Source organism: Saimiri boliviensis, chromosome 14, assembly GCF_048565385.1.
Source record: "Saimiri boliviensis isolate mSaiBol1 chromosome 14, mSaiBol1.pri, whole genome shotgun sequence".
NCBI classification, from domain to species: domain Eukaryota; kingdom Metazoa; phylum Chordata; class Mammalia; order Primates; family Cebidae; genus Saimiri; species Saimiri boliviensis.
The window spans coordinates 36,915,646-36,937,318 of record NC_133462.1 but is presented as its reverse complement, the minus strand read 5'-3'; the positions used below and the strand labels follow the sequence as shown (position 1 = coordinate 36,937,318).

The 21,673-nt window shown below is 52.2% G+C and overlaps 1 protein-coding gene across 2 annotated transcripts in view; it reads right to left on the bottom strand.

Moving 5' to 3' along the window:
- DNMT1 (DNA methyltransferase 1) overlaps window positions 1–21,673 on the bottom strand; it is a 54,413-nt gene that overhangs the window by 1,005 nt on the left and 31,735 nt on the right. For both annotated transcript variants that reach the window (XM_003938944.4, XM_074384648.1), the window contains 22 exons: window positions 21,411–21,529; window positions 20,687–20,779; window positions 19,732–19,883; window positions 19,412–19,599; window positions 19,121–19,307; window positions 16,772–16,869; window positions 16,417–16,564; window positions 14,890–15,005; window positions 14,503–14,707; window positions 13,952–14,085; window positions 11,099–11,272; window positions 9,626–9,847; window positions 8,072–8,264; window positions 7,130–7,214; window positions 6,807–6,935; window positions 6,073–6,355; window positions 5,693–5,834; window positions 4,157–4,323; window positions 3,568–3,745; window positions 2,837–3,032; window positions 1,669–1,835; window positions 1,282–1,398 (listed from right to left, as the gene is read on the bottom strand). In XM_003938944.4, the coding sequence (XP_003938993.3) occupies window positions 1,282–1,398; window positions 1,669–1,835; window positions 2,837–3,032; window positions 3,568–3,745; window positions 4,157–4,323; window positions 5,693–5,834; window positions 6,073–6,355; window positions 6,807–6,935; window positions 7,130–7,214; window positions 8,072–8,264; window positions 9,626–9,847; window positions 11,099–11,272; window positions 13,952–14,085; window positions 14,503–14,707; window positions 14,890–15,005; window positions 16,417–16,564; window positions 16,772–16,869; window positions 19,121–19,307; window positions 19,412–19,599; window positions 19,732–19,883; window positions 20,687–20,779; window positions 21,411–21,529 (3,493 nt within the window). The remainder of the gene's footprint in view (window positions 1–1,281; window positions 1,399–1,668; window positions 1,836–2,836; window positions 3,033–3,567; window positions 3,746–4,156; window positions 4,324–5,692; window positions 5,835–6,072; window positions 6,356–6,806; window positions 6,936–7,129; window positions 7,215–8,071; window positions 8,265–9,625; window positions 9,848–11,098; window positions 11,273–13,951; window positions 14,086–14,502; window positions 14,708–14,889; window positions 15,006–16,416; window positions 16,565–16,771; window positions 16,870–19,120; window positions 19,308–19,411; window positions 19,600–19,731; window positions 19,884–20,686; window positions 20,780–21,410; window positions 21,530–21,673) is intronic.

Here is a 21,673-nt window from a genome sequence, read left to right as displayed (position 1 = left end):
GATGGAGGATGACCTGGGCATTGTGCCCCTTGGGCAGGAGTTCTGGTCCTGTTCACATGGTCCCAAAGCCCTTCCAGCATGAGGCCCTTGGACCCTCCAACTGGCCCATCGTCCCACCCCACAGCTATGTGTCACTGGGACTTTAAAGAGCTTCAGAAAGACTCAAGATAAAGACACATGGGGCTGGGTGCAGTCCCTCACGCCTGTAATCCCAGCACTTTGGGAGGCCAAGGCAGGTGGATTACTTGAGGCCGGGAGTTCAAGACCAGCCTGGCCAACATGGTGAAACCCTGTCTCTACTAAAAATACAAAAATTAATTAGCTGGGCGTGGTGGCATGTGCCTGTAATCCCAGCTACTCGGGAGGCTGAAGTGGGAGAATCGTTTGAACCTGGGAGGCAGAGGTTGCAGTGAGCATAAATCATGTCACTGCACTCCAACCTGAGCAACACAGTGAGACCCTGTCTCAGGAAAAATTAAAAAAAGACAAATGAGCCACCTAGATACATTTCACTCCCAGCTGCTTCCCTGGCAGGGCACAGTGGCTTAGGCCTGTAATCCCAGCACTTTGGGAGGCCGAGGCGGGTAGATTATCTGAGGTCAAGAGTTTGGGACCAGCCTAGCCAACATGGTGAAACCCCATCTCTACTAAAAATACAAAAGTTAGCCAGGTGTGGTAGCACACACCTGTTATCCCAGTTACTCGGGAGACTGAGGCAGAATTGCTTGAACCCAGGGCTTGGAGGTTGCAGTGAGCTGAGAGCTGAGATCTCGCCACTTCACTCCAGCCTGAGTGAAAAAGCAAAACTCCACCTCAAAAAAAAGAGAAAAAATAAAAAAGGAAAAAAAGAGTGGCCGCTTCCTGAGAACCAGGTTTGTGGGGGAGGGGGGAAACGTGGTTTTCAAAGAACCCTGGACACTGGTTTCTAAGCCATGTGCGTGCCTTGCGTTGATGAAAATATGCTTAACTAAGACTAACTCATTAAGCGAACCTCATACCTGAGAAGCAGATAGGAACAAAGGTACAGGTTCATTTTAACCTTCAGCAATCGAGCTGTCAACCCCATGGGTTATAGCCTGCTCCTTCTGGCTCAATCTCTGCCTCAACTTAGACGTCTGAACCCTGTCCTTCCTGCGGGCCATCTTCCCACTTCGAGTGCTGGCACTACCCGGTGGCCAGCAGATGCCCCCTCCGAAGAGACTGTGCTGTCCCTGGCCCCACCCAGTGAAAGGCACAGACGCCTCCTTCCCGTCCAGACCTGGCGGGCGCCGCCCCACTGACCTGCCGGTGCTTGTCCAGGATGTTGCCAAAGAGCCGGTAGGTGTCGGGGAAGCCCTGGGAGCGGGCACACTCCCGCACACTCACCACACGGTGTTGCTCGGGGTGGAGCACACGGCCCTGCGGGGAGAGAAGCAGTGGGTCAGGGCAGCAGTACCCAGGCCGGGTCACCATGGGGGACAGGGAGGGAAATGGTACCATGGCAGAGTCCAGACTTGGCCTTGGCCTGCCAGCCTATCCCAGGGACACGAAGGGGGTGGGAGGAAGAGGAAGCCAGGTGCCTGGAGTCCAGGGGTGCTATCTCCCACTGGGCTAAGCCCACCCCTCCACCCAGCTGGGCCTCCAAGTACAGAGCCTAACCCAGGCCACTAGACACCCCTCCCCACCTACCTGCTTGCCCATGGGCTCGGGGTTGGTTACGGTTGTGCTAAAAAAGCCATCCCACTCGAGCCTTCCGTAGAGGCCAGCCCAGTGGTTGTGCCGGTTCCCAGTGTGGGGCAGGCACCAGGGGATGAGGGTATTGAACTGCCTAGCTGCAGGGTCGCAGGCTTTGCCAGCTGGAAGAGAGGACAGTAATCAGGCTGCAGTTATGGGATGGGGGACAGTGGCTCTTAGAGCTTTGGGAGGCAGGGACGGCATCTCCTGTGCAAGGGACCCCCTGGGGTGGAACAACCAGCAATCCTCCTTCTCTAGGCACTGCTTTTATTATTACTATATATATTTTGAGACAGTCTCACTCTGTCGCCAGACTGGAGTGCAATGGCATGCCCGTGGCTCACTTCAACCTCTGCCTCCTGGGTACAGGCAATTCTCCTGCCTCAACCTCCCAAGTAGTGTGGAATTACAGGTGCGTGCCACCACACCCCAGTAATTTTTATAATTTTAGTAGAGACAGGGTTTCACCATGTTGGTCAGTCTAGTCTCAAACTCCTGACCTCAAATGATCTGCCTGCCTCAGCCTCCCAAAGTGCTGGAATTAAACCACGCCTGACATGTTTTGATTATTGACTTTTTTCTGTCACCTCCATGGGTTGTAGCCTGCTCCTTCTGGCTCAATCTCTGCCTCAACTCAGAGGTCTCAACCCTGTCCCTCCTGTGGGCCGTCTTCCCACTTCGATGGCCAGCAGGTGTCCCCTCTGAAGAGACTGTGCTGTCCCTGGCCCCACCCAGTGACAGGCACAGAAGCCTCCTTCCTGTCCAGACCTGGCGGGCGATGCCCCAGTGACCTGTCAGTGCTTGTCAGTCTGAGATCTGAGTAAGACAGGGTCTTACTCAGCCTCCAAGGAGGGAGGACAACGGCACAATCATTTCACCACAGCCACAACCTCCCAGGCTTAAGCGATTCTCCTGCCTTGACCTCCCAAAATACTGCAATTAGGGGAATGAGCCACTGGCCTAGCCTGCTTTTATTACTTAACACAGTCAGCAGCTACCTTCTCTGGAACACCCAGTCTTGGTGTGTCTGTTCCCTGACCTGGCCTCCAGGTTCATGGGCCAAAGCCCCAGGGCTCTGCTGTCCTTCCCGAGCCCACCGGGAACCACAGCCTACAGACCGCACCTTCCACACAGGAGCAGACCCCGCGGAGGGCCCCAGAGCTGCTGCGACCGTTCTTCCTGTCGTGGTGGGTGTACCGCAGCTTCCGGGCCATGGTGCCGTCCGAGAGCCGCACTTCGATGTTGGGCAGATCTCGCCAGTCTGAGCCAGGGGCCAAGGGGATGTGCCGCATGCGGGCGGCCACCAAAGCACTCATGTCCTGAAAGTGTGGGGGCCCAGCTGTCACCCTGTGTTAGCAGCATCCAAGCATCTGTGGTGGGCTGGGTGCTGGGAACACCATGGTGACCAGGAAGCCGCCTGGGGCTCACGCCCATTGGGAAAGAGACAGTCAGGATGGCGCACTTGGCTCGAGGCCATGGCAGGGACGTGGGGCAGTGCAGGGGTGGGTCAGCATGGGAATCTAAGCTGAGCCTTTAGGGTGGGGGAGGGGAGTACTACTGGGGGAGGGTCAAGAGCTGGTCTTGGCATCCTGGGAAAACATGTGGGTAGAGGCAGCGAAGAGGGAGGCAGGGGTGGGTGCTAGACCCCATTCCAGACCGAGTTCAGGACTATGGGAGCTCTGACCTCCTCTTGACTATGTGAGAGGAGCCGGAGGTCACGCACGGGCTGAGGACTCAGGAGGAAGAGCCTGGGATCAGATTCCATGTCCCCGCTGAGCCTTGGGCAGGCTCTGACTGCTCCCCTGAGGCTGCTGGGCTGGGCCTCAAGGAGCTGCTCTCTATGGGTGCTGTTACCTTACAGATGTGGTCCCTGAGGATGGGCTGGTACTGTGTGCCCCGGAGCTGCCTCTGGAACCAGGACTGAGGCTCCCCATTGTAGGAGATCTCCAGTGCCGAGGCTCCATTCCGCACCTCCGGCAGGTCAGACATCGTGTCTCGCACCGTGATGGTCCGGAAAGGACCCGAGCTCAACCTGCAACACAGGAGGTTGACACTACCGGGGATGCACAGAGCAGCTGTCCCTTCATCACGGGGGCCACCCCCTGCCTGCTCAGATGGCCTTCTCCAGAGGTCACAGCACAGCCCAAGGTCACATGGGTGGCAGTGTACGTGGAGGCCATCTGCACGGGGGACAGTGCTATGGTGTGGGCTTTGCAGACAACCACAGCCAAGTGTGCGGCCGACTGTTCTGCACACAGCATCTACTCGGGAGCAGATGACGCAGGGTTAGAACTAGAAACCAGGGGTGGCAGAGTGCCATGTGGCAGGCTGGATGCCATAGCATCCTCTCCTCCCCAAGCCTCACTCACCAGAGAGCACTTATGGGCCCCGTGAGCTACCAAGGCCTGCTCCACAGCGCAGAGGAGCGATGGAGGCCACCTACCGGGTTATGTTGCTCACGAACTTCTTGTCATCCACCACCACACTCAGCTGGCAGGCCCGGGGCGCAAACACATGCAGTGGCTCCGGGAACAGGGGGAGCTTCTCTCCAGGGGCCGCGGCCAGGATGATGGCCCGCCTCCGCGTCTGGGCCACGCCATACTGACCGGCCTGTGGGGGAAGGACAGACAACCGTAGCGTCAGTGAGACATCCCCAACTGGAATGGCTAGACACAGGCCTAGGGTTAGCAGCCCAACTCAAAGAGTGGCTGGCTGGTGTGGAGCACACCTGCAGAATCCCGTTACCCCCAGTAGGTGTGCTCCTGGTCAGAGGTCAGAGCAGATAAAGAACAAAAGCAGCTGAACCCGGGGGCAGCCACTGGGGAAGATGGGAGCAAACCCTGCGGGCAAGTGTGGCCAGCTCTCAGAGCACTGCAAGGGCCCCGAGGTCTTAGCATTTGGGGAGAGGGCAGGATCAGAGACCAGGATCCCTGCTGCTTCTCTGACGACTGTGGTCACAAGGACAGAACCAGCTGCAACAAGTCTTGCCTGGTGAGCCTGAGTTGCCCCGAGGCTGAACTGGGGGGCAGGCAGCCGAGTGCTTGCCCCCTCAGGTAGACATCCTGTGCTAGCATCTGGGTAGCTGCTTCATTTTTTTATTTTTATTTACTTCTTAAAAATTTAGTTTTGAGACAGTGTCGCTCTGTAGCCCAAGCTGTAGTGCAGTGGCACAATCTTGGCTCACTGCAACCTCTGCCTCCCGGGTCTCAGTTCAAACAATTCTCCTGCCTCAGCCTCCAGAGTAGCTGGGATTACAGGCATGCACCACCATGCCCAGCTAATTTTTGTATTTTTAGTAGAGATAGGGTTTCACCATGTTGTCCAGGCTGGTCTTGAACTCATAACCTCATGATCCGTCCACCTCCACCTCCCAAAGTGCTGCGATTACAGGTGTGACCCACCACATCCAGCCTAGCTGCTTCATTTTTAGTTGTGCCCGCAATTGCTGAGCTGATACAGAGGACCGAGGATGCTTTTCAGATAAGGCCTTGGCCCCACAGACCAATCCCACCCCTGCCCCTGCAGACACGGCCACCTGGAGTGCAGCCCTTGGCCTCCTGTAGAGGTCTGTGTGCAGTTTTCTAAAGTACAACTGTCTTTCAAACCAATTCAACAGCTGCGCCTACACATGGCTCTGAGCACCTCACTTCCCCTACCCCATGCAGACTCAATGCTACGCTGCTTGCCCTTCCTGTCGAGGAAATGGAGCCCGAGAGCTGCATATCAAGGAGCCCCTTGCAGCCAACCCTCCTGGGCATGTACGAGAACACAGCTGTAGAGACGCTAGAGGTGGACTGGTTGGGCGCTGGCTGAGCATGCATCTCCCCTGACCCAGCCAGCAAGACAGAGCATCACGCCAGCCTCTGCTGCCTGGATGGCAGGCCTGTGCCATTGAACTGTTTTCAGTAAGGGATGGTTGGCTGCAGGCCGCGCTATATAGTGGCCACATCTGTCTGCCCGTCCCGGCCCCGGGGCCCACCTGCAGCACGCCAAAGGTGCACTGATAGCCCATGCGGACCAGGCAGCGGAGGGTGAGCTTCAGAACCATGGAGCGCTTGAAGGAGACAAAGTTCCTGACGTTCTCCAGGAGGAAGAACCGGGGCCGGTAGTAGTCACAGTAGCTGTAGTGGGTGGGAGAGACTGCAGGAGTCACCCCCACAGACAGAGGGGAGAAGCGACCCAATGTGCTGGAAGTCCCTCATGAATGTTATCAAAGTCTCTCCCTATCGAGAGCTAAGCTCTGAGCTTCGGGGGGGCGGAGGCCTCAGTGCAGGGTGAAAATGACCACTGGTGACCTGTGGCATAGCCCTAGGCCGTCTGGTCAAGGGCAGGCAACACTGGGGGCTTCCACCCATTTACCTGAGGAAGGAGACCACCAGGGAGTTTTTGAACTTGGAGTAGGTGCGCGAGTTGAAGCGGTTCATGCCGCTGAAGCCCTGGCAGGGCGGCCCGCCACAGAGCATCTCCACGTCTCCCTTCTGGGGCAGCCGCTGGCCGCGGGAGTTGGTGGTCTCCCCAGCCATGACCAGCTTCAGCAGGACGTTGCAGTCCTCTGTGAACACCGTGGAGCCGGGGTTGTTCAGCCGGAACGCCTGGGCTGCGGGGTCCCACATCTCGATGGCCCACAGTGTCTCAGAGATGCCTGGCAAACCAAGGACAAAGGCACACTTTCAGCTCTCCAGGAGGAGATTCTTTTTTTCTTTTATTGAGATGGAGTCTCGCTATCCCCCAGGCTGGAGTGCAGTGGCATGATCTCAGCTCACTGCAATCTCCACCTCCCCGGTTCAAGTGATTTTTCCACCTCAGCCTCCTGAACAGCTGGGATTTCAGGCGCACACAACCACATGCAGCTAATTTTTGTATTTTTAGTAGAGACGGGGTTTTACCATGTTGGCTAGGCTGGTCTCAAACTCCTGACCTCAGGTGATCCACTCGCCTTGCCCTCCCAAAGTGCTGAGATTACAGGCGTGAGCCACCACACCCAGCCTCAGAAGGAGATTCTTGAGTCAGGAAGGGGTCAGAACGTGTTTTAGGTAGCACCTGCCTGATCTGGGCTCACTAGGTGTTCAGAGATGGAGCCTATGGACGCTCACCTGCTTGGTGGAATCCCTCTGACAACCCCCCGCAGCCAGAAAACACGTCCAGGGTCCGAAGCTTAGGCAGCTTGATCTCGGTCTCCGGCTCGCTCGGCTCACAGGCTTGGGACTTGGGCTTGCCCTTCCCTGGAGGGGGAGAAGCCAGAGACTAAACCCTCGTCAGAGTCCAAGTCCTACCTTGCTCTCAGCGCCTTGTTAATTCAGATGGCCTCGCTGTCCCAGAGTTGTTAACACCAGAAGCGGTTTTACACTGAGCGATTGACGAGGCAGCCTCTGAGTTACAAAAGAATGACTTGAAAAGAAACCCAACAGTGACGTACCTTTTCCCTTGCCCTTCCCTTTGTTTCCAGGGCTACGAGCATGGTTGGGAGGATCTTCAAAGCTTTTGCTCCTTGCATTATAGGCCTGAAAAAGAGCACTGCGATCGTTCAGGAGGGAAACACACTGGTCCCCTCTCTAACACAGACTAGTCAGACAGCAACTTGAGAGTCACTTAACTTCTCCCTCAGTGGGGCCATGACCAGTTAGCCACCAATAAGAGGAGTTTGATTTTGCTACAATGGAAACTTATAACAACCCATTTTATTAATACTAACATTTAATCTGACTGATGCTGAAATGCCTGCAATTGTAAGCACTTGGACTACTTGTTCTAGAAGAGGAAAAAGTGCTATGCAGAGTCTGCTGCCCAATTGGGCTATCCTCATCTGAGCCTGGGGAAACACAGCTGTATTAAGATAACATGGAATGGCCAAGCCCCAAACATTTACAAATCATTGTTCAGCTGACTCGAGAGCCTCTCCATAACCAGGGCCACATGCAGTCATGTGGGCTGGGCCTGGATGTGGGTACCTAGCCCAAGGGACCCAGATGCAGGGGTACCTTCTTCAACTCATGCTAAGGCAACAATCAGGCTGCTGGAGGCTGCCCTCATTGTCCTTAACATTTAGTTGCACCGGGATACTAAAACATTACATTCTCTTAACAAAGCATTTTTTTTAAAAAACCAGGAGTGTTAAATGCTGGAACAACCTGAATCTCACAGATCTGTTCTATGGAGAATCCTGCGACAACTGCGGCTTTGCAGGCACTGCCCAGACCCCTGCAAAAGGTCCCGCAGAACAGCCTCACCTCGGCCAGCTACCCACTTCTTGCAAAGGCTAAACCCTGCGGCCAAGCCGCCTTGTGCATAACCCAGTATCAGACTCCTTTCTGGCCAACTTTGACCCCGAAGCCTTCCCTCTAGCAAGCAGAGGCACCACCTCAAGGAAGTAGAATCGGTCGGGGCCGCCCATGGAGTACTCCTGGACACACTCGGGCAGGTCCTCCCCGTACTCCACGGTGCAGCGACCCTGCACGGCCTTGAAGTCTACCACAGCCTCTTCATCGCTCCAGTAGAGCAGGTTGATGTCTGCATGGTAGCTCGCCAGGGTGGACTTGTGCGTGTTCTCGGGCCTGCAAGCGGGAGAGGCCTCATTAGAAGCTCTCCTTTGCGGTGAGCTTATGCCAAACTAAACAGTACCACGTTCCTGGGGTGCCCAGGGAACTGCTGGGTAAAGAGCCCCCACCCAGTTAGGGAGCTACCAGTTAAAGAACCCCCCAGTTAGGGAACTGCAAGGTAAAGACATCCCCAGTTAGGGAGCCGCAAGGTAAAGAACCCCCATTTAGGGAACTTCAGGGTAAAGATGCCCTAGTTAGAGAACTGCAGAATAAATACTCCCCAGTTAGAGACCCGCAGGGTAAAGACCACCCCCCACAGTTAGAGACTCGCAGAGTAAAGACCCCCCCAGTTAGAGACCCGCAGGGTAAAGACCCCCCAGTTAGAGAACCGCAAGGTAAAGACCCCACTTAATCAGGGAACCACAGAGTAAAGACCTCCCAGTTAGGGAACTACAAGGTAAAGGACCCCACCCCCATGCTTAGTTAGGGAACTACAGGGTAAAAACATCCCCTCCGCACATTAGGGAACTGCAAGGTAGACCTCTCCCAGTTAGGGAACCACAGGGTAAAGACTCCCCCTCCATTAGGTCAGCTTGGCTGCTTGCTCTGCACTCCTGGCCCTGCCCTGCTGTGCCCACCTCCCGGTAGCAGCCTCTCCAGAGTGTGTTTCTCTTGCCTGTACCACTCAGAACTCTGTTTTCTTTCCTGTTATTACAAAGGCTTCAGGAAATCTTCTCTACGTTAGCTAAGAGGTGAGGCAAGTGTATACTTTTCTATACAGGTTAGTTTCAGATTCATGCATAATTACTGCCAGTTACTTGGGTCTTAGAAAAAGAAAATGGACTTAGGTCAAAAGCTTGGGAAAGAAAAAAATCCCAGAGACAGAAAGGAGGACCTGGGAACAGGTGGGGACAGCGGGACAGAACCCGGACAGTCACAGATGGAGTTTGGCAGGTTCTCTGGGGTGCCCACTCTACCACTGCTTTTTCTTTTGAGACAGGGTCTGGCTATTACCCAGGCTCGAGTGCAGTGGTGAGATCATAGCTCACCGCAGCTTCAAATTCCTGGGTTTGAGTGATCCCTCCAGCCTCAGCCTCCCAAGTAGCTGGGACTACAGGCATGTGCCACCACGCCCAGCTAGTGTTCACTACAGCACCCGGCCAGCTTAAGGATTTCTTTTGGAAAAAGGACTCTGCAGCATTATAATAAGGACCTAAAAGTGGGGGCTAGGAACTAGAATTCTAGTCACTGGAGTCCAGCGATCATCAGAAACACTTGGAAAAACAGCTACTTCAACCTGACTTAGAACAGCCGTGGGTGCTGTCATAACCCTGCTTCAGGCAGAGCCTTCTGGAAGAGCAGAGGCCCCGGCTGACCTGTAGAACTTGTTGAGCCGGATCTTGATGTCAGTCTCGTTGGGCCTCCCATTGCTCTTCTTGAGACAGAAGATCTCTTTGATCCTGCCGATTCTGTAGGGCTCAGGGGCGTCCAGGTTGCTGCCTTTGATGTAGTCGGAGTACTTCCGGTAGTGCTCTGGGTACAGGTCCTCGTCCACGGGCTCCTTCCGTGGGCGTTTCACAGGGCTGGACAGCTTGATGCTGCAGAGAAGCACCCATTTGCTATCAGTGAACCTTCCACCTTGCAGTACTCAGTTAGGAATGACTGACTGACAATAATCACTGAAAGTCCAACATCTAATCAATTAAGGCAGATGAGTACCCTAAGAAACAATTTAGTCTGAGTGCTGTGGCTGATTCCTGTAATCCCAGCACTTTGGAAGGAGGCAGAGGTAGGTGTACCACAAGGTCAGAAGTTTGAGACCAGCCTGGCCAACATGGTGAAACCCCATCTCTACTAAAAATGCAAAAATCAGTCAAGCGTAGTAATACACACCTGTAATCCCAGCTACTTGGGAGGCTGAGGCAGGAGAATCGCTTGAACCTGGGAGGCAGAGGTTGCAGTGAGCTGAGATCGCGCCACTGCACTCCAGCCTGGGTGACAGACTAAGACTCTGTCTCGGGGGAAAAAAAATTTAGCTGGAGATTCAGTCTCAAAGTTTGAAGAATGCGTTCACCCTCTGCGCATTACTGGCTACAGTGGTGGCCGATACTGCTCAGATATCCCAGGCTCTGCCTCCCGACTGCTTGGCATCTTGTGTTTCCCAGCATGTGAAGTGAGCAGAAGTGACCTAATAGCAAGTCACTGCCTGGGGAATGTCCTGTGTGCTTTCCCTTGGGCTTGGAGACTGGCAACTTCTGACTCAAGCCACCCAGATATCCAAGGGACACAACAGGCGAAGCCCTCTGCTGACCCATGATGGGCACCTCATGTGAGCGAGACAGCAGCTACTGAGACTATGTTTCGCTCTGTTGCCCAGGCTGGAGTGCAGTGGCACAATCTTGGCTCACTGCAACCCTCGCCTCCTAGGTTCAAGTGATTCATGTGCCTCAGCCCCCCAAGTAGCTGGGATTACAGGCACCACCACACCCAGCTAATTTTTGTATTTTTATTAGACGGGGTTTCACCATGTTGGTCAGGCTGGTCTCGAACTCCTGACCTCAGGTGATCCCGCCCCACTGTGTTGGCCTGCCAAAGTGCTGGGATTACAGGCGTGAGCCACCACGCCCAGCCACACCACTGAGTTCTGACTATGATACTCAGCTTTGCTCTGCGATGGCACCGCAGTCAGTCTATATTCCATGTTTTATGTTTGCCAGCTTTGCCAATGTGATGGCTGGGACAACAGCTGGTGTGGAGAAGTGGGGGATGTCTGTGAGGAGGGGGACACCACAAAGCCAGCCTGACTGCCTGGAGTGCCCTGGCCCTGCCTGCTCCGAGGGGGCACTCACTTGAATGTGAAGGCCTCAGGGGGCAGATATACGCCGTCACCAACTCGGTACAAGATGCCGTTCTTGGTGGCTGAGAAGTAGAGGACCCGGCTGTCCAGGTCCTCGAGCTGCTCCAGGACCCTGGGGATTTCTTTTTGCCTCATCTCAGCCAGACGAGCACAGCTCGCACAGAACCTGAAGGAAATAAAGGGACAGAAATATAAGGCCCTGAGGTGGCCGGCCGTGACCACAGCAGCTACTGCCGGTTTAATCCAGCGACTCTGGCGACTAAGAGAAATTATTTGCAGATGCTCGAAGGAAGTGGCCTTCTTGTGCTTTGTGTTCACATTTTGAAGGCACTGATTTGAGACCAAAGCCCAGAGAGAACAAAGCAAGAAAATCAAGCCAATCCCACTTGAGTCATCGATACAAAAACCCTAAGATATCAACAAACAGGATCTAGAATACGGTTAAGAATACATCATGCAAAACTACATTGAGATACCGTCTCATGCCAGTTAGAATGGAGATCATTAAAAAATCTGGAGAGAACAGATGCTGGAAAGGATGTGGAGAAATAGAAACACTTTTGCACTGTTGGTGGGAATGTAAATTGGTTCAACCATTGTGGAAGACAGTGTGGTGATTCCTCAAGGACCTAGAAATAGAAATTCCATTTGACCCAGCAATCCCATTACTGGATATATATTCAAAGGATTGTAAATTTTTCTACTATGAGGACACAGGCACATGAATGTTCATTGCAGCACTGTTTACAATAGCAAAGACCTGGAACCAACCCAAATGCCCATCGATGATAGACTGAACAGGGAAAATGTGTGGCACATATACACCATGGAATACTATGCAGCCATCAAAAACGATAAGTTCGTGTCCTTTGTAGGGACATGGATGAACCTGGAAACCAACATTCTCAGCAACCTGACCAAGAACGGAACATCAAACACCGCATGTTCTCATTCATAGGCGGGTGTTGAACAATGAGAACACATGGACACAAGAAGGGGAGCATCACACACTGGCGTCTGTTGGGGGGAAATAGGGGAGGGACAGCGGGGGGTGGGGAGTTGGGGAGAGATAGCATGAGGAGAAATGCCAGATATAGGTGATGGGGAGGAAGGCAGCAAATCACACTGCCATGTGTGTACCTATGCAACAATCTTGCATGTTCTTCACATGTACCCCAAAACTTAAAATGAAATTCAAAAAAAAAAAAAAAGAAGCTGGGCGCAGTGGCTCACACCTGTAATGCCAACACTTTGGGAGGCCGAGGCGGGTGGATCCAAGATGAAACCCCATCTCTACTAAATATACAAAAATTAGCTGGGCATGGTGGCGCATGCCTGTAGTCCCAGCTACTCGGGAGGCTGAGGCAGGAGAATTGCTTGAATCCGGGAAGCGAAGGTTGCAGTGAGCCAAGATCAGGCCATTGCACTCCAGCCTGGGTAACAAGAGAGAAACTCCGTCCCCAAAAAAAAAAAAAGAACACACCATGACCAAGAGTCCCAAGTGGCTCAGTGAGGAACTCAATCCAGCAGAGACTCCTACTGTTCTCTCAATAAAGGCTCAACAGGTATTTGAGGACATTCAAGATTATTCTTGACTAGTAAGCCCTTCAAGGAGAGTTGAAGATGGCCTTAAAAATAGAGAGCAAGGCCCAGCATGGTGGCTTATGTCCATAATCTCAGCCCTTGGGGAGGCCAAGGCAGGAGGATCACTTGAGCCTAGGAGTGTGAGACTAGCCTGGCCAACACGGTGAGATGCCGTCTCCACATAAAATTTTTTAAAAAATTAACCAGGCAGGGTGGTGCATGCCTGCAGTCCTAGCTACTCAGGAGGCTAAGGTGGGAAGATCACTTGAGCCCAGCAGGTCAAGGCTGCAATTAGCTGTGACCACACCACTGCACTCCAGCCTGGGTGATAGAGAGAGACCTTATCTCTAAATAAACAAATAAATAAAATAAAAATAGAGGCTGGGCGCAGTGCTTATACCTGTAATCCCAGCACTTTGGGAGGCTGAAGGGGGCAGATCACCTGAGGTCGGTAGTTTCAGACTAGCCTGGCCAACATGGTGAAACCCAGTCTCTACTAAAAATACAAAAATTAGCTGGGCATGGTGGCAGGCACTTGTAGTTCCAGCTACTTTGGAGGCTGAGGCAGAAGAACCGCCTGAACTGAACCCAGGAGGCGGAGATTGCAGTGAACCGAGATCACGCCACCTGAGACTCTGGGTAACAAGAGTGAAACTCCATCTCAAAATAAAAATAAAAATAAAAATAGAGATCAAGCCAAAGCCAGCACAAGGCTTATGGGAGAAGCGCAGATGCACCCAGGGAAGCCCTCTTGGCCTCCCCGGGTCACCCCGATTGCCACCTGCTCCTCCGGAGGGCTGGCTGATGCTTTTAGTTGAAACAAGTGAGGTACAGAGATTAGAAAGAAGGTATGGGGCATTGGATGTAAAGAAAAAAGGCCTCCCTCAAAGCAGTCACCCAATTAGAACAGAATCAAATAAAAGGTCTCATTTACAGAGGAAAATAAAAAACAGCCAAAAACATGCCAGAGCTGGGGCACACGTGCTAAGAACACATGGGAAGTCTGGAAATGGGAAGATGAACCCTGTTCCTGAATAGAGAAACCTCTTACAAAGCCAACACCAGATCATCTACACACTTAAAGCAACTCCTGGCCAACTATACACTTGAAGCATCATCCATAGTCAGGCTGGCCTTTGATGAGCAAGAAACACTAACTGGGGGGCTCCTGGGGGAAGCCAACCATGCGGAAGTGCACAGGAAACGGGAGCGATGCAAGCTCAAAGTGCGTGCTGTCCCCGAGCCCAGCCCCCACGCTCACTTGAACTTGTTGTCCTCCGTTGGCTGGGTTTTCGGAGGTGACTCGAATCTCGCGTAGTCTTGATCGTACCATAGCTGGTAGAAGTAGGTCTTCCCATCATTCCCCTCCAGCAGGGACTCGGGATCCATGCCTCCCTTGGGAGATAAGAATGCGTGTCAGGCTGGGCACAGTGGCTCATGTCTGTAATCCCAGCTCTTTGGGAGGCTGAGCCAGGTGAATCACCTGAGGTCAAAAGATCAAGATCAGACTGGCCAACGTGGTGAAACCCCTTCTCTACTAAAAATACAAAAAAAAAAAAAAAGTTAGCCAGGCCTGGTGGTGGGTGCCTGTAATCTCAGCTACTTGGGAGGCCGAGGCAGGAGAATCACTTGAACCCGGGAGGTGGAGGTTGCAGTGATCTGAGATTGTGTCATTGTACTCCAGCCTGGGCAAAAAGAGTAAAACTCTGTCTCAAATTAAAAAAAAAAAAAAAAAATCAGAACAAAACAATGCACATCAGCAGTGACCCTGCATGGCAAGGCAGGGGCTCGTGAGGGGCACCAGGCACTCACCTCCATGGCCCAGTTTTCAGAGGGGGCCTTGTAGATGACCCTCACTTTGCTGTGGATGTATGAAAGCTGCATGTCCTCACATTCGTCCACCAGGAACAGCTCCAGAGGGTCCGACGTGGCCCCAAGGACCGTGTCTGTCCCAGCACAGAACCAGTGGGCATGAAACATCTGCCCATTGCTGTTGTCCTCCCACAGCGCTGTGACCCTGGAATCGGAACACAGGCATGGGGAGAAAGTTCTAACTTGGCTGGCGAATGTGACCGAGTCTATGTAGGGGAACTCATCCTGGAATCAGCAGTTTTCATCTAGGGCAAAAAGCTGCTGTTTTGGCAAAACAGGCTTGATGATGAGAAAGTGCACGCAGAAGTCGAGAAAAACAACGCAAACCTTGCTAGATACAGCGGTTTTGATGAATCATCTGGAATAACAGAGACACAGTCCCCGACTTCCAGGGTTTCCGCATCAATGCACACCTTCTTATAGAAACTCTTCTTCCCGTCGGTCTGAAAAGGAGAGGGTAAGTTCAGGGAGGATCATTTTGAGGGTCTTTGCTGGGCTTGACCGGCATGGTCCTCTGTTACTTTATATAACAACGTAACTCAATCTCATTAAGAAGTCAATGAAGAGTTGTGGCTACAGAGAGCACCCTGTTCTACAAGGGTTTTGATAATAAATAAGAAAAAAATCAGAGAACATCCACCTTCCTTGGCCGGATGCTGCAGGCGCTCCCATCCCTCCCACCTCTGCTCTGCCACTCGGGTTCCAGCATTCAATTTTAACAGCACAGCCCCCAACACCTCACCATGGTCTATAAGGCCACAGTCTGACCCCTGACCCCTGTCCTGCCTGTCACGCCCTGGCTCAGGCCACTCCAGCTGCACGGGCCTCCCTTTTTTCCAACAAGCTCAGCTGACTGCCACTTCAGCGCAGCGTTCTCCCAGGTCTTCATGTGGCTAGCTCCTCCCCCACCTTCTCCATCTCAACCCAGGTGTCACCTCTGAAAGGCCCCAGCCTCCTCCCCGGCCCCCATCCTGCAGGGGCACAAATGCCATACACCAGTACCCATGTCTGTCCTCCCGCAGGGACTAAGCCATGGCCCACGCAGCCAGCAGGTGGCAAGCCTCATGCTTACGTGAACTGACTGCATCTTTAATTTACAAACATCAGAGAAGCAACACAGAGGATACTCACTCCTCTACCTCACATTGTGGTAGAGAAACTGACCCTCAGAGAGGCTGATGACCACAGATGGGAGGCCATCTGCTGGTGCTCCAAAAACACCCACCCCAGGCCTGAGGGGGCTGTGACAGCTCTCTTGAAAACAAGCTATGAGGAGCCAGGCATGGTGGCTCCTGCCTGTAATCCCAGCACTTTGGAAGGCTAAGGTGGGTGGATCACTTGAGGCCAGGAGTTCAAGAATGGTCTGGCCAACATGATGAAACCCAGTCTCTACTAAAAATACAAAAAAATTAGCCTGGCATGGTGGTGCATGCCTGTAATCTCAGCTACTCAGGAGGCTGGGGCAAGAGAATTGCTTCAACCTGGAAGGCAGAGGTTGTAGCAAGCTGAGATTGCACCACTGTACTCCAGACTGAGTGACAGAGCAAGACTCTCTCAAAGCAATACAGAAAACAAGCTATGAGGGCTCACCTGCCTGATGCCCCTAGAACTGTGTCAAATGTCCATTTTGGAACATGAAGAGAACTGAGTCTTGTGGCCACACAAAAATGCCTTGCTGGTGCTAAGCCACAGAACATGGTCTTGGCATGTCCTGCTCCTCTCAGGGATAAATAGGCGGGTTTCTGGGTGCCGGGGCTCAGGCTGCCCAAGAGGTGTCAGGTTGGCAAGATACTAGGAGGCAACCTGCTTACTGGGAGCACGGCAGTGAGCCAACCAAGGGGCTCCAAGGGTTACCTTAACGGCTTCTCCAACCCAAGAGATGCGATTCTTGTTCTGTTTCTTTTTCTTCCCCTGGTGCATTTTTTTGGGTGATGGCATCTCTGGGATGTTATCATCGACTTCCTCATCGTCATCTGCCTCCTTCATGGCCATATTGGGACACCTGCAATGTTACTGGTTATACCTAAGGCCACTTTTCTAAGTAAGACCAACTGGGGCTGTTTTCCTCCTAACAGGGACAGGCCCCGAGACGACGCCTAACGAAGGAATCCTGCTGTTGTCCCACACACGGCGGGGCCCTTCCGCCTTGGTGAATCCACCATCAGCCAGCAAGTCCTCTGCCACGGGAGGAAGACTCGGCTCGACCTACCTCCGCTCTTGGCAAGCCTGCTTGCTCCGTCCACTGCCACCAAATTTAACCATGTCCTTGCAGGCTTTACACTTCCCACACTCAGGCTGCTGACACACCTGAAAAAAATGGCATTAAAAAGGCAAATCAGGGCTGGGCACAGTGGCTCATGCCTGTAATCCTAGCACTTTGGGAGGCCGAGGAGGCAGATCACTTAAGGTCAGCAGACCAGCCTGGCAAAATGGTAAAACCCCATCTCTTCTAAAAATATAAAAATTAGCCAGGTGTGGTGGGGTGCACCTGTAATTTCAGCTACTTGGGAGGCTGAGGCAGGATAATTGCTTGAACCTGGGAGGTAGAGGTTGCCGTGAGCCAAAGATCACTGCACTCCAGACTGGACAACAGGAGCGAAACTCCGTCTCAAAAAAGGAAAAAAAAAAATGAATCACATAGCCCTTAGTAACAATTAACAATGAGACAAATAGTAAATTAAGACTTTTAGGCTGGGCATGGTGGCTCATGTCTGAACTGGTACACTAGGAGGCTAAGGCAGGTGGATCACTTGAATCCAAGAGTTCAAGACCAGTCTGGACAACATACTGGGATCCCATCTCTACAAAAGAATTAAAAATTAGCCAGGCATGGTGACAAATTCCTGTAGTCCCTGCAACTCGGGATGCTAAGGTGGGAGGATTGCTTGAGCTCAGGTGTTCAAGACCAGCCTAGGAAACATGGCAAAATCCCATTTACAAAATGGTTTTTTAAAAATTATCTGGTCATGGTGGCATGCACCTGTGGCCGCAGCTACTTGGGAGGCTGAGGTGGAGGATCACTTGAGCCCAAGAGGTTGAGGATTTAGTGAGCTACAACCATGCCACTGCACTCCAGCCTGGATGACAGAGTAAAACCCATCTCAACAACAACAACAAAAAACAAGAAAACTTTTAAAAATGTGCATATTTGGCTGGGTGCAGTGGCTCATGCCTCTAATCCTGGCAGTTTGGGAGGCCAAGACAGGAGGACCACTTGAAGCCAGGAATTTGAGACTAGGCAACACAGCAGGATGCTGTCTCTATAAGAAAAAAAAAAAAAAAAGCAATATCCAACCTCATTAGAAGTATGATAGGTGAGCGAGAAATAAAATTCCCTTCCCATTCTCCAGATGGGCAAAGGTTAAGAAGCCAAATGGGCAGTGTGAGGAAACAAGAATGCACACTGCTTGAATAAGTTGGTAAAACCATTTTGGATAGCAATCTTCTTGATCAAAGTTAAGAATATACACCCACAGCCCAGCAATACTATTTCTAAGCAGATACACTCACGAGAAGTTTTGCTCAAGGATGCTGCTGTATATTTATAATCCTGAAGAGGTGCCTATTATTGAGGAGTAAGTTAGGATATTCATTTAATGAAATACTACAGAATACTTAAAATGAAATAACTAGATCTACCTGTGTCAACACATAACAGTTGCATAATTAAAAACAAAAGATTTAAGGGCCAGGCACAGTGGCTCACGCCCGTCATCCCAGCACTTTGGGAGGCTGAGGTGAACAGATCACTTGAGGGCAGGAGTTCAAGACCAGCCTAGTCAACATGGTGAAATCCTGTCTCTACTAAAAATACAAAAAAACTAACCGGGTGTGGTGGCGCATGCCTGTAATCCCAGCTACTTGAGAGGTGAAGGCTGAGGCCAGAGAACTGCTTGAACCTGGGAGGTGGAGGGGCTGAGACTGCACCACTGCACTCCAGCCTGAGCAACAGAGTAAGACTCTGTCTCAAAAAAAAATGTGTTAACTGAGAAAAGTAAGAACGGGGCGGATCTGCAGGCTCCTGTTAAGGGATGCCACGGGGATCAAAGGCAAAGGCCTGAAGCCAGTGTTCATCCAAAACAAAGTCAAGTGATAGGTATCAAAATATACCTGGTTTCTGGGTCATAGGACTAGGTTGGTTCCTTCTGAGGGAAGTAAATATAGATTTTAAAAACTCACAAAAAGGGAGGCCTCCTAAGGACCTTAAATCTAAGTTGTACAAAGTGTCCACTTAGATGTCAACTCCTCCTTAGCCCTCACACGGAACCCTTTGAACAGTGAGATGCAGGCACAGCAGAGCCACCCAGAAGCCAGGCTCTTCAGTGAAGGCCAGTGGAATTACCAGCAAAGCACCCAAGCACGCCACTGCGGATACCTGTCCTATCGATGTTCCATGAAGCATGCAGGGTCCTCCCAGACCACTAACTAATTTCTGTCTCAAGGGCCACATTTGAGCAGTCAGAGTCTCAAGTCACAGGGAGAAAGATGGAACTGTCCACAGATCAGGTCAGAGGCTGGGCTGCTTTAGGGGAGCGGGAGCCTCCACGGGCAAGGTTACCTCGCAGACGCCACACCGCCGGCGCTTAAAGGCATTCTCCTTGTCTTCTCTGTCATCCTTTTCAATTTGCTCTGAGAAGAAAGTGTCGAAGATCTGATAGACCAGCTTGGTGGTAGTGGCTTTTGTGGGTCCCCTGTCCTTCTCCCTGGTAGAATGCCTGATGGTCTGCCGCCTCGCCTGGGCTCGCCTACAGGAGAGGTTCCAGCATCTCAGAGGAGTGGGACAGAGGACGTGGGCCACGCTCTACCCTCCCGGTCCCTGGTCTTCACTCTCGTCCCCATCGTGCCTTACCTCTGTCCCAGCGTGACCCCAGCCAGCTTGATCAGGTCCCGCATGCAGGGCGTCAGGAAGATGGGCTGCTCGTCGCTGTCCCCAGCCTCATCGTAACTCTCTACCTGCTCCACCACAAACTGTGCATGTCGCAGGAGGGAGTCCTCCGTGAAGCGATTCAGGTTGAGGCCGGAAGGAGGAACCGTGGTCTTGAAAGAGAGAACAGGTTTCTCGCATGCTTAAGCCAAACTGGCCTAGATCGAGCTGAAAAACGGTGTCTGCTGGTTTTGAAGGCAAGTTTCGGTGGGAATCCTGGGTGGTGAGGAACCTCCATCTCTTACCTCAATCTTATTGATCAGATCCTCATAGGTCGAGTCGGAATTGCTCTGCAGGAACTCCACCACAATCTTACTGATGTAGATCTTCTCCTGCATCAGCCCAAATATGGGCGCATACTCGGGGCTGGGATCCATCAGAATGTACTCGGCGAACGCTGGGATGAACAGAGGAGTTGTGAAAAAGGAACTGGAATTTGATGGCACCTACGGTGGTGGCCACAGGGCAGGGAGGAGTCTACCAAGCTCACCCAACAGTCTAAAAGTCATCCTGTACCCCAATGTCAGAAACAGGCACAACACATCATAGCTGGCTCGTTCTGCAGGAGCCTGTCTTAGCCAGCCAGAGAATGAAGACTAGCTGAGTAAGGCCTTCAACAAAGCCCAACTCTGGTTTCTGGAATTCAGTCTGGGTTTGGATTGCAAGAATAAGACCTGCTCTTTATTTGCGGAATGAGGGGTGGGAACAGAGTCTCGCTCAATTGCCCAGCCTGGAGTGCTGTGGCATGATCTCGGCTCACTGCAACCTCCATCTCCCGGGTTCACGTGATTCTCCTGCCTTAACCTCCCAAGCAGCTGGGATTACAGGTGTGTATCATCACATCTAGCTAATTTTTGTATTTTTAGTAGAGACGGGGTTTCATCACGTTGGCCAGGTTGGTCTTGAATTCTTGGCCTCAAATGATCTGTCCACCTTGGCCTCTCAAAATGCTGGGATTACAAGTGTAAGCCACTGCACCTAGCCAAGACCTGCTCTTCTAACTGGAGAGTCTGTTCCAGAGCCAGTCATAACTAATACAAGAGGCTACCCCAACTGAACCCGGTAAGGCTCCCACAGAGTCACATGCCATTCTGCAAGCCTGTTGAGAATTCCCACCAGAACTCAGCCAAACCCCAGGAAGGAGAACACGAAGGCCCCCTTTCAGACCCTGGGCCAGCCTATGATGGGCCACACACTTACAGGTGCTGAAGCCGATGAGGGCCTTTTCACCTCCATCAAAGCCAGTGATCCACCATTCATTTATGGGGCCAAGATTTTTGCCATTAACACCACCTAGAGCAGAAAAAAAAAGTTTCCCCAAAGGAAATGGCCTAAGGGCTCTGACTCATGTCTCAAACCCAGGAGGGACCAGAGGCCCTCCAAGTGCCCAGCTCAGGAGACATCCCATCAGCCAGGTCAGTGCTCCTCAGTCACCAGGGTGACTTGGCCTACAGCTGTTCCTGGCACAAAGTCTCATGCCCTAATTTTAAAAGGCAGTAGCTCCAGCTGAATATTGCTTTGTATGTTTCTATTTATATATACATGTGTATTATTATTATTTTTTTGTACAGGCAGGCTCTTGCTATGTTGCCCAGATTGGTCTCAAACGATCCTCTGGCCTCAGATCCCTGAAATGCTTGAATTTCAGATGTGAGTCACCATGCCTGGCTCTTTTTAAAGCAGGCGTCCCCAAACTACGGCCCACAGGCCGCATGTGGCCCCCTGAGGCCATTTATCCCCCTACCCCCACAACCCGCCGCACTTCAGGAAGGGGCACCTCTTTCATTGGTGGTCAGTGAGAGGAGCACAGTATGTGGCGGCCCTCCAACTGTCTGAGGGACAGTGAACTGGCCCCCTGTGTAAAAAGTTTGGGGACGCCTGTTTTAAAGTGTACCCAAACATCATCCTGTACCATTCCACTTACCTTCAAGAGATGGGTCATCATCATAGATTGGTTTTGCTGAACCAGAAAAGAAGAGTTCGATATTCTTCTCGATGAGGCCAGTGTCGATGGGACACAGATGACCATGCTTACAGTACACGCTAGACAGGAAACAAAGCACACACTTACCAGCTAAGCCTTGAAGGCGGGTCACGGTGCAGAGTTCAGATCAGGTACCAGGCAATGAGACGATGCAAGTCCAACACTTATGGTTTGTTTTTGAGACAGAGTCTTGCTTTGTCCCC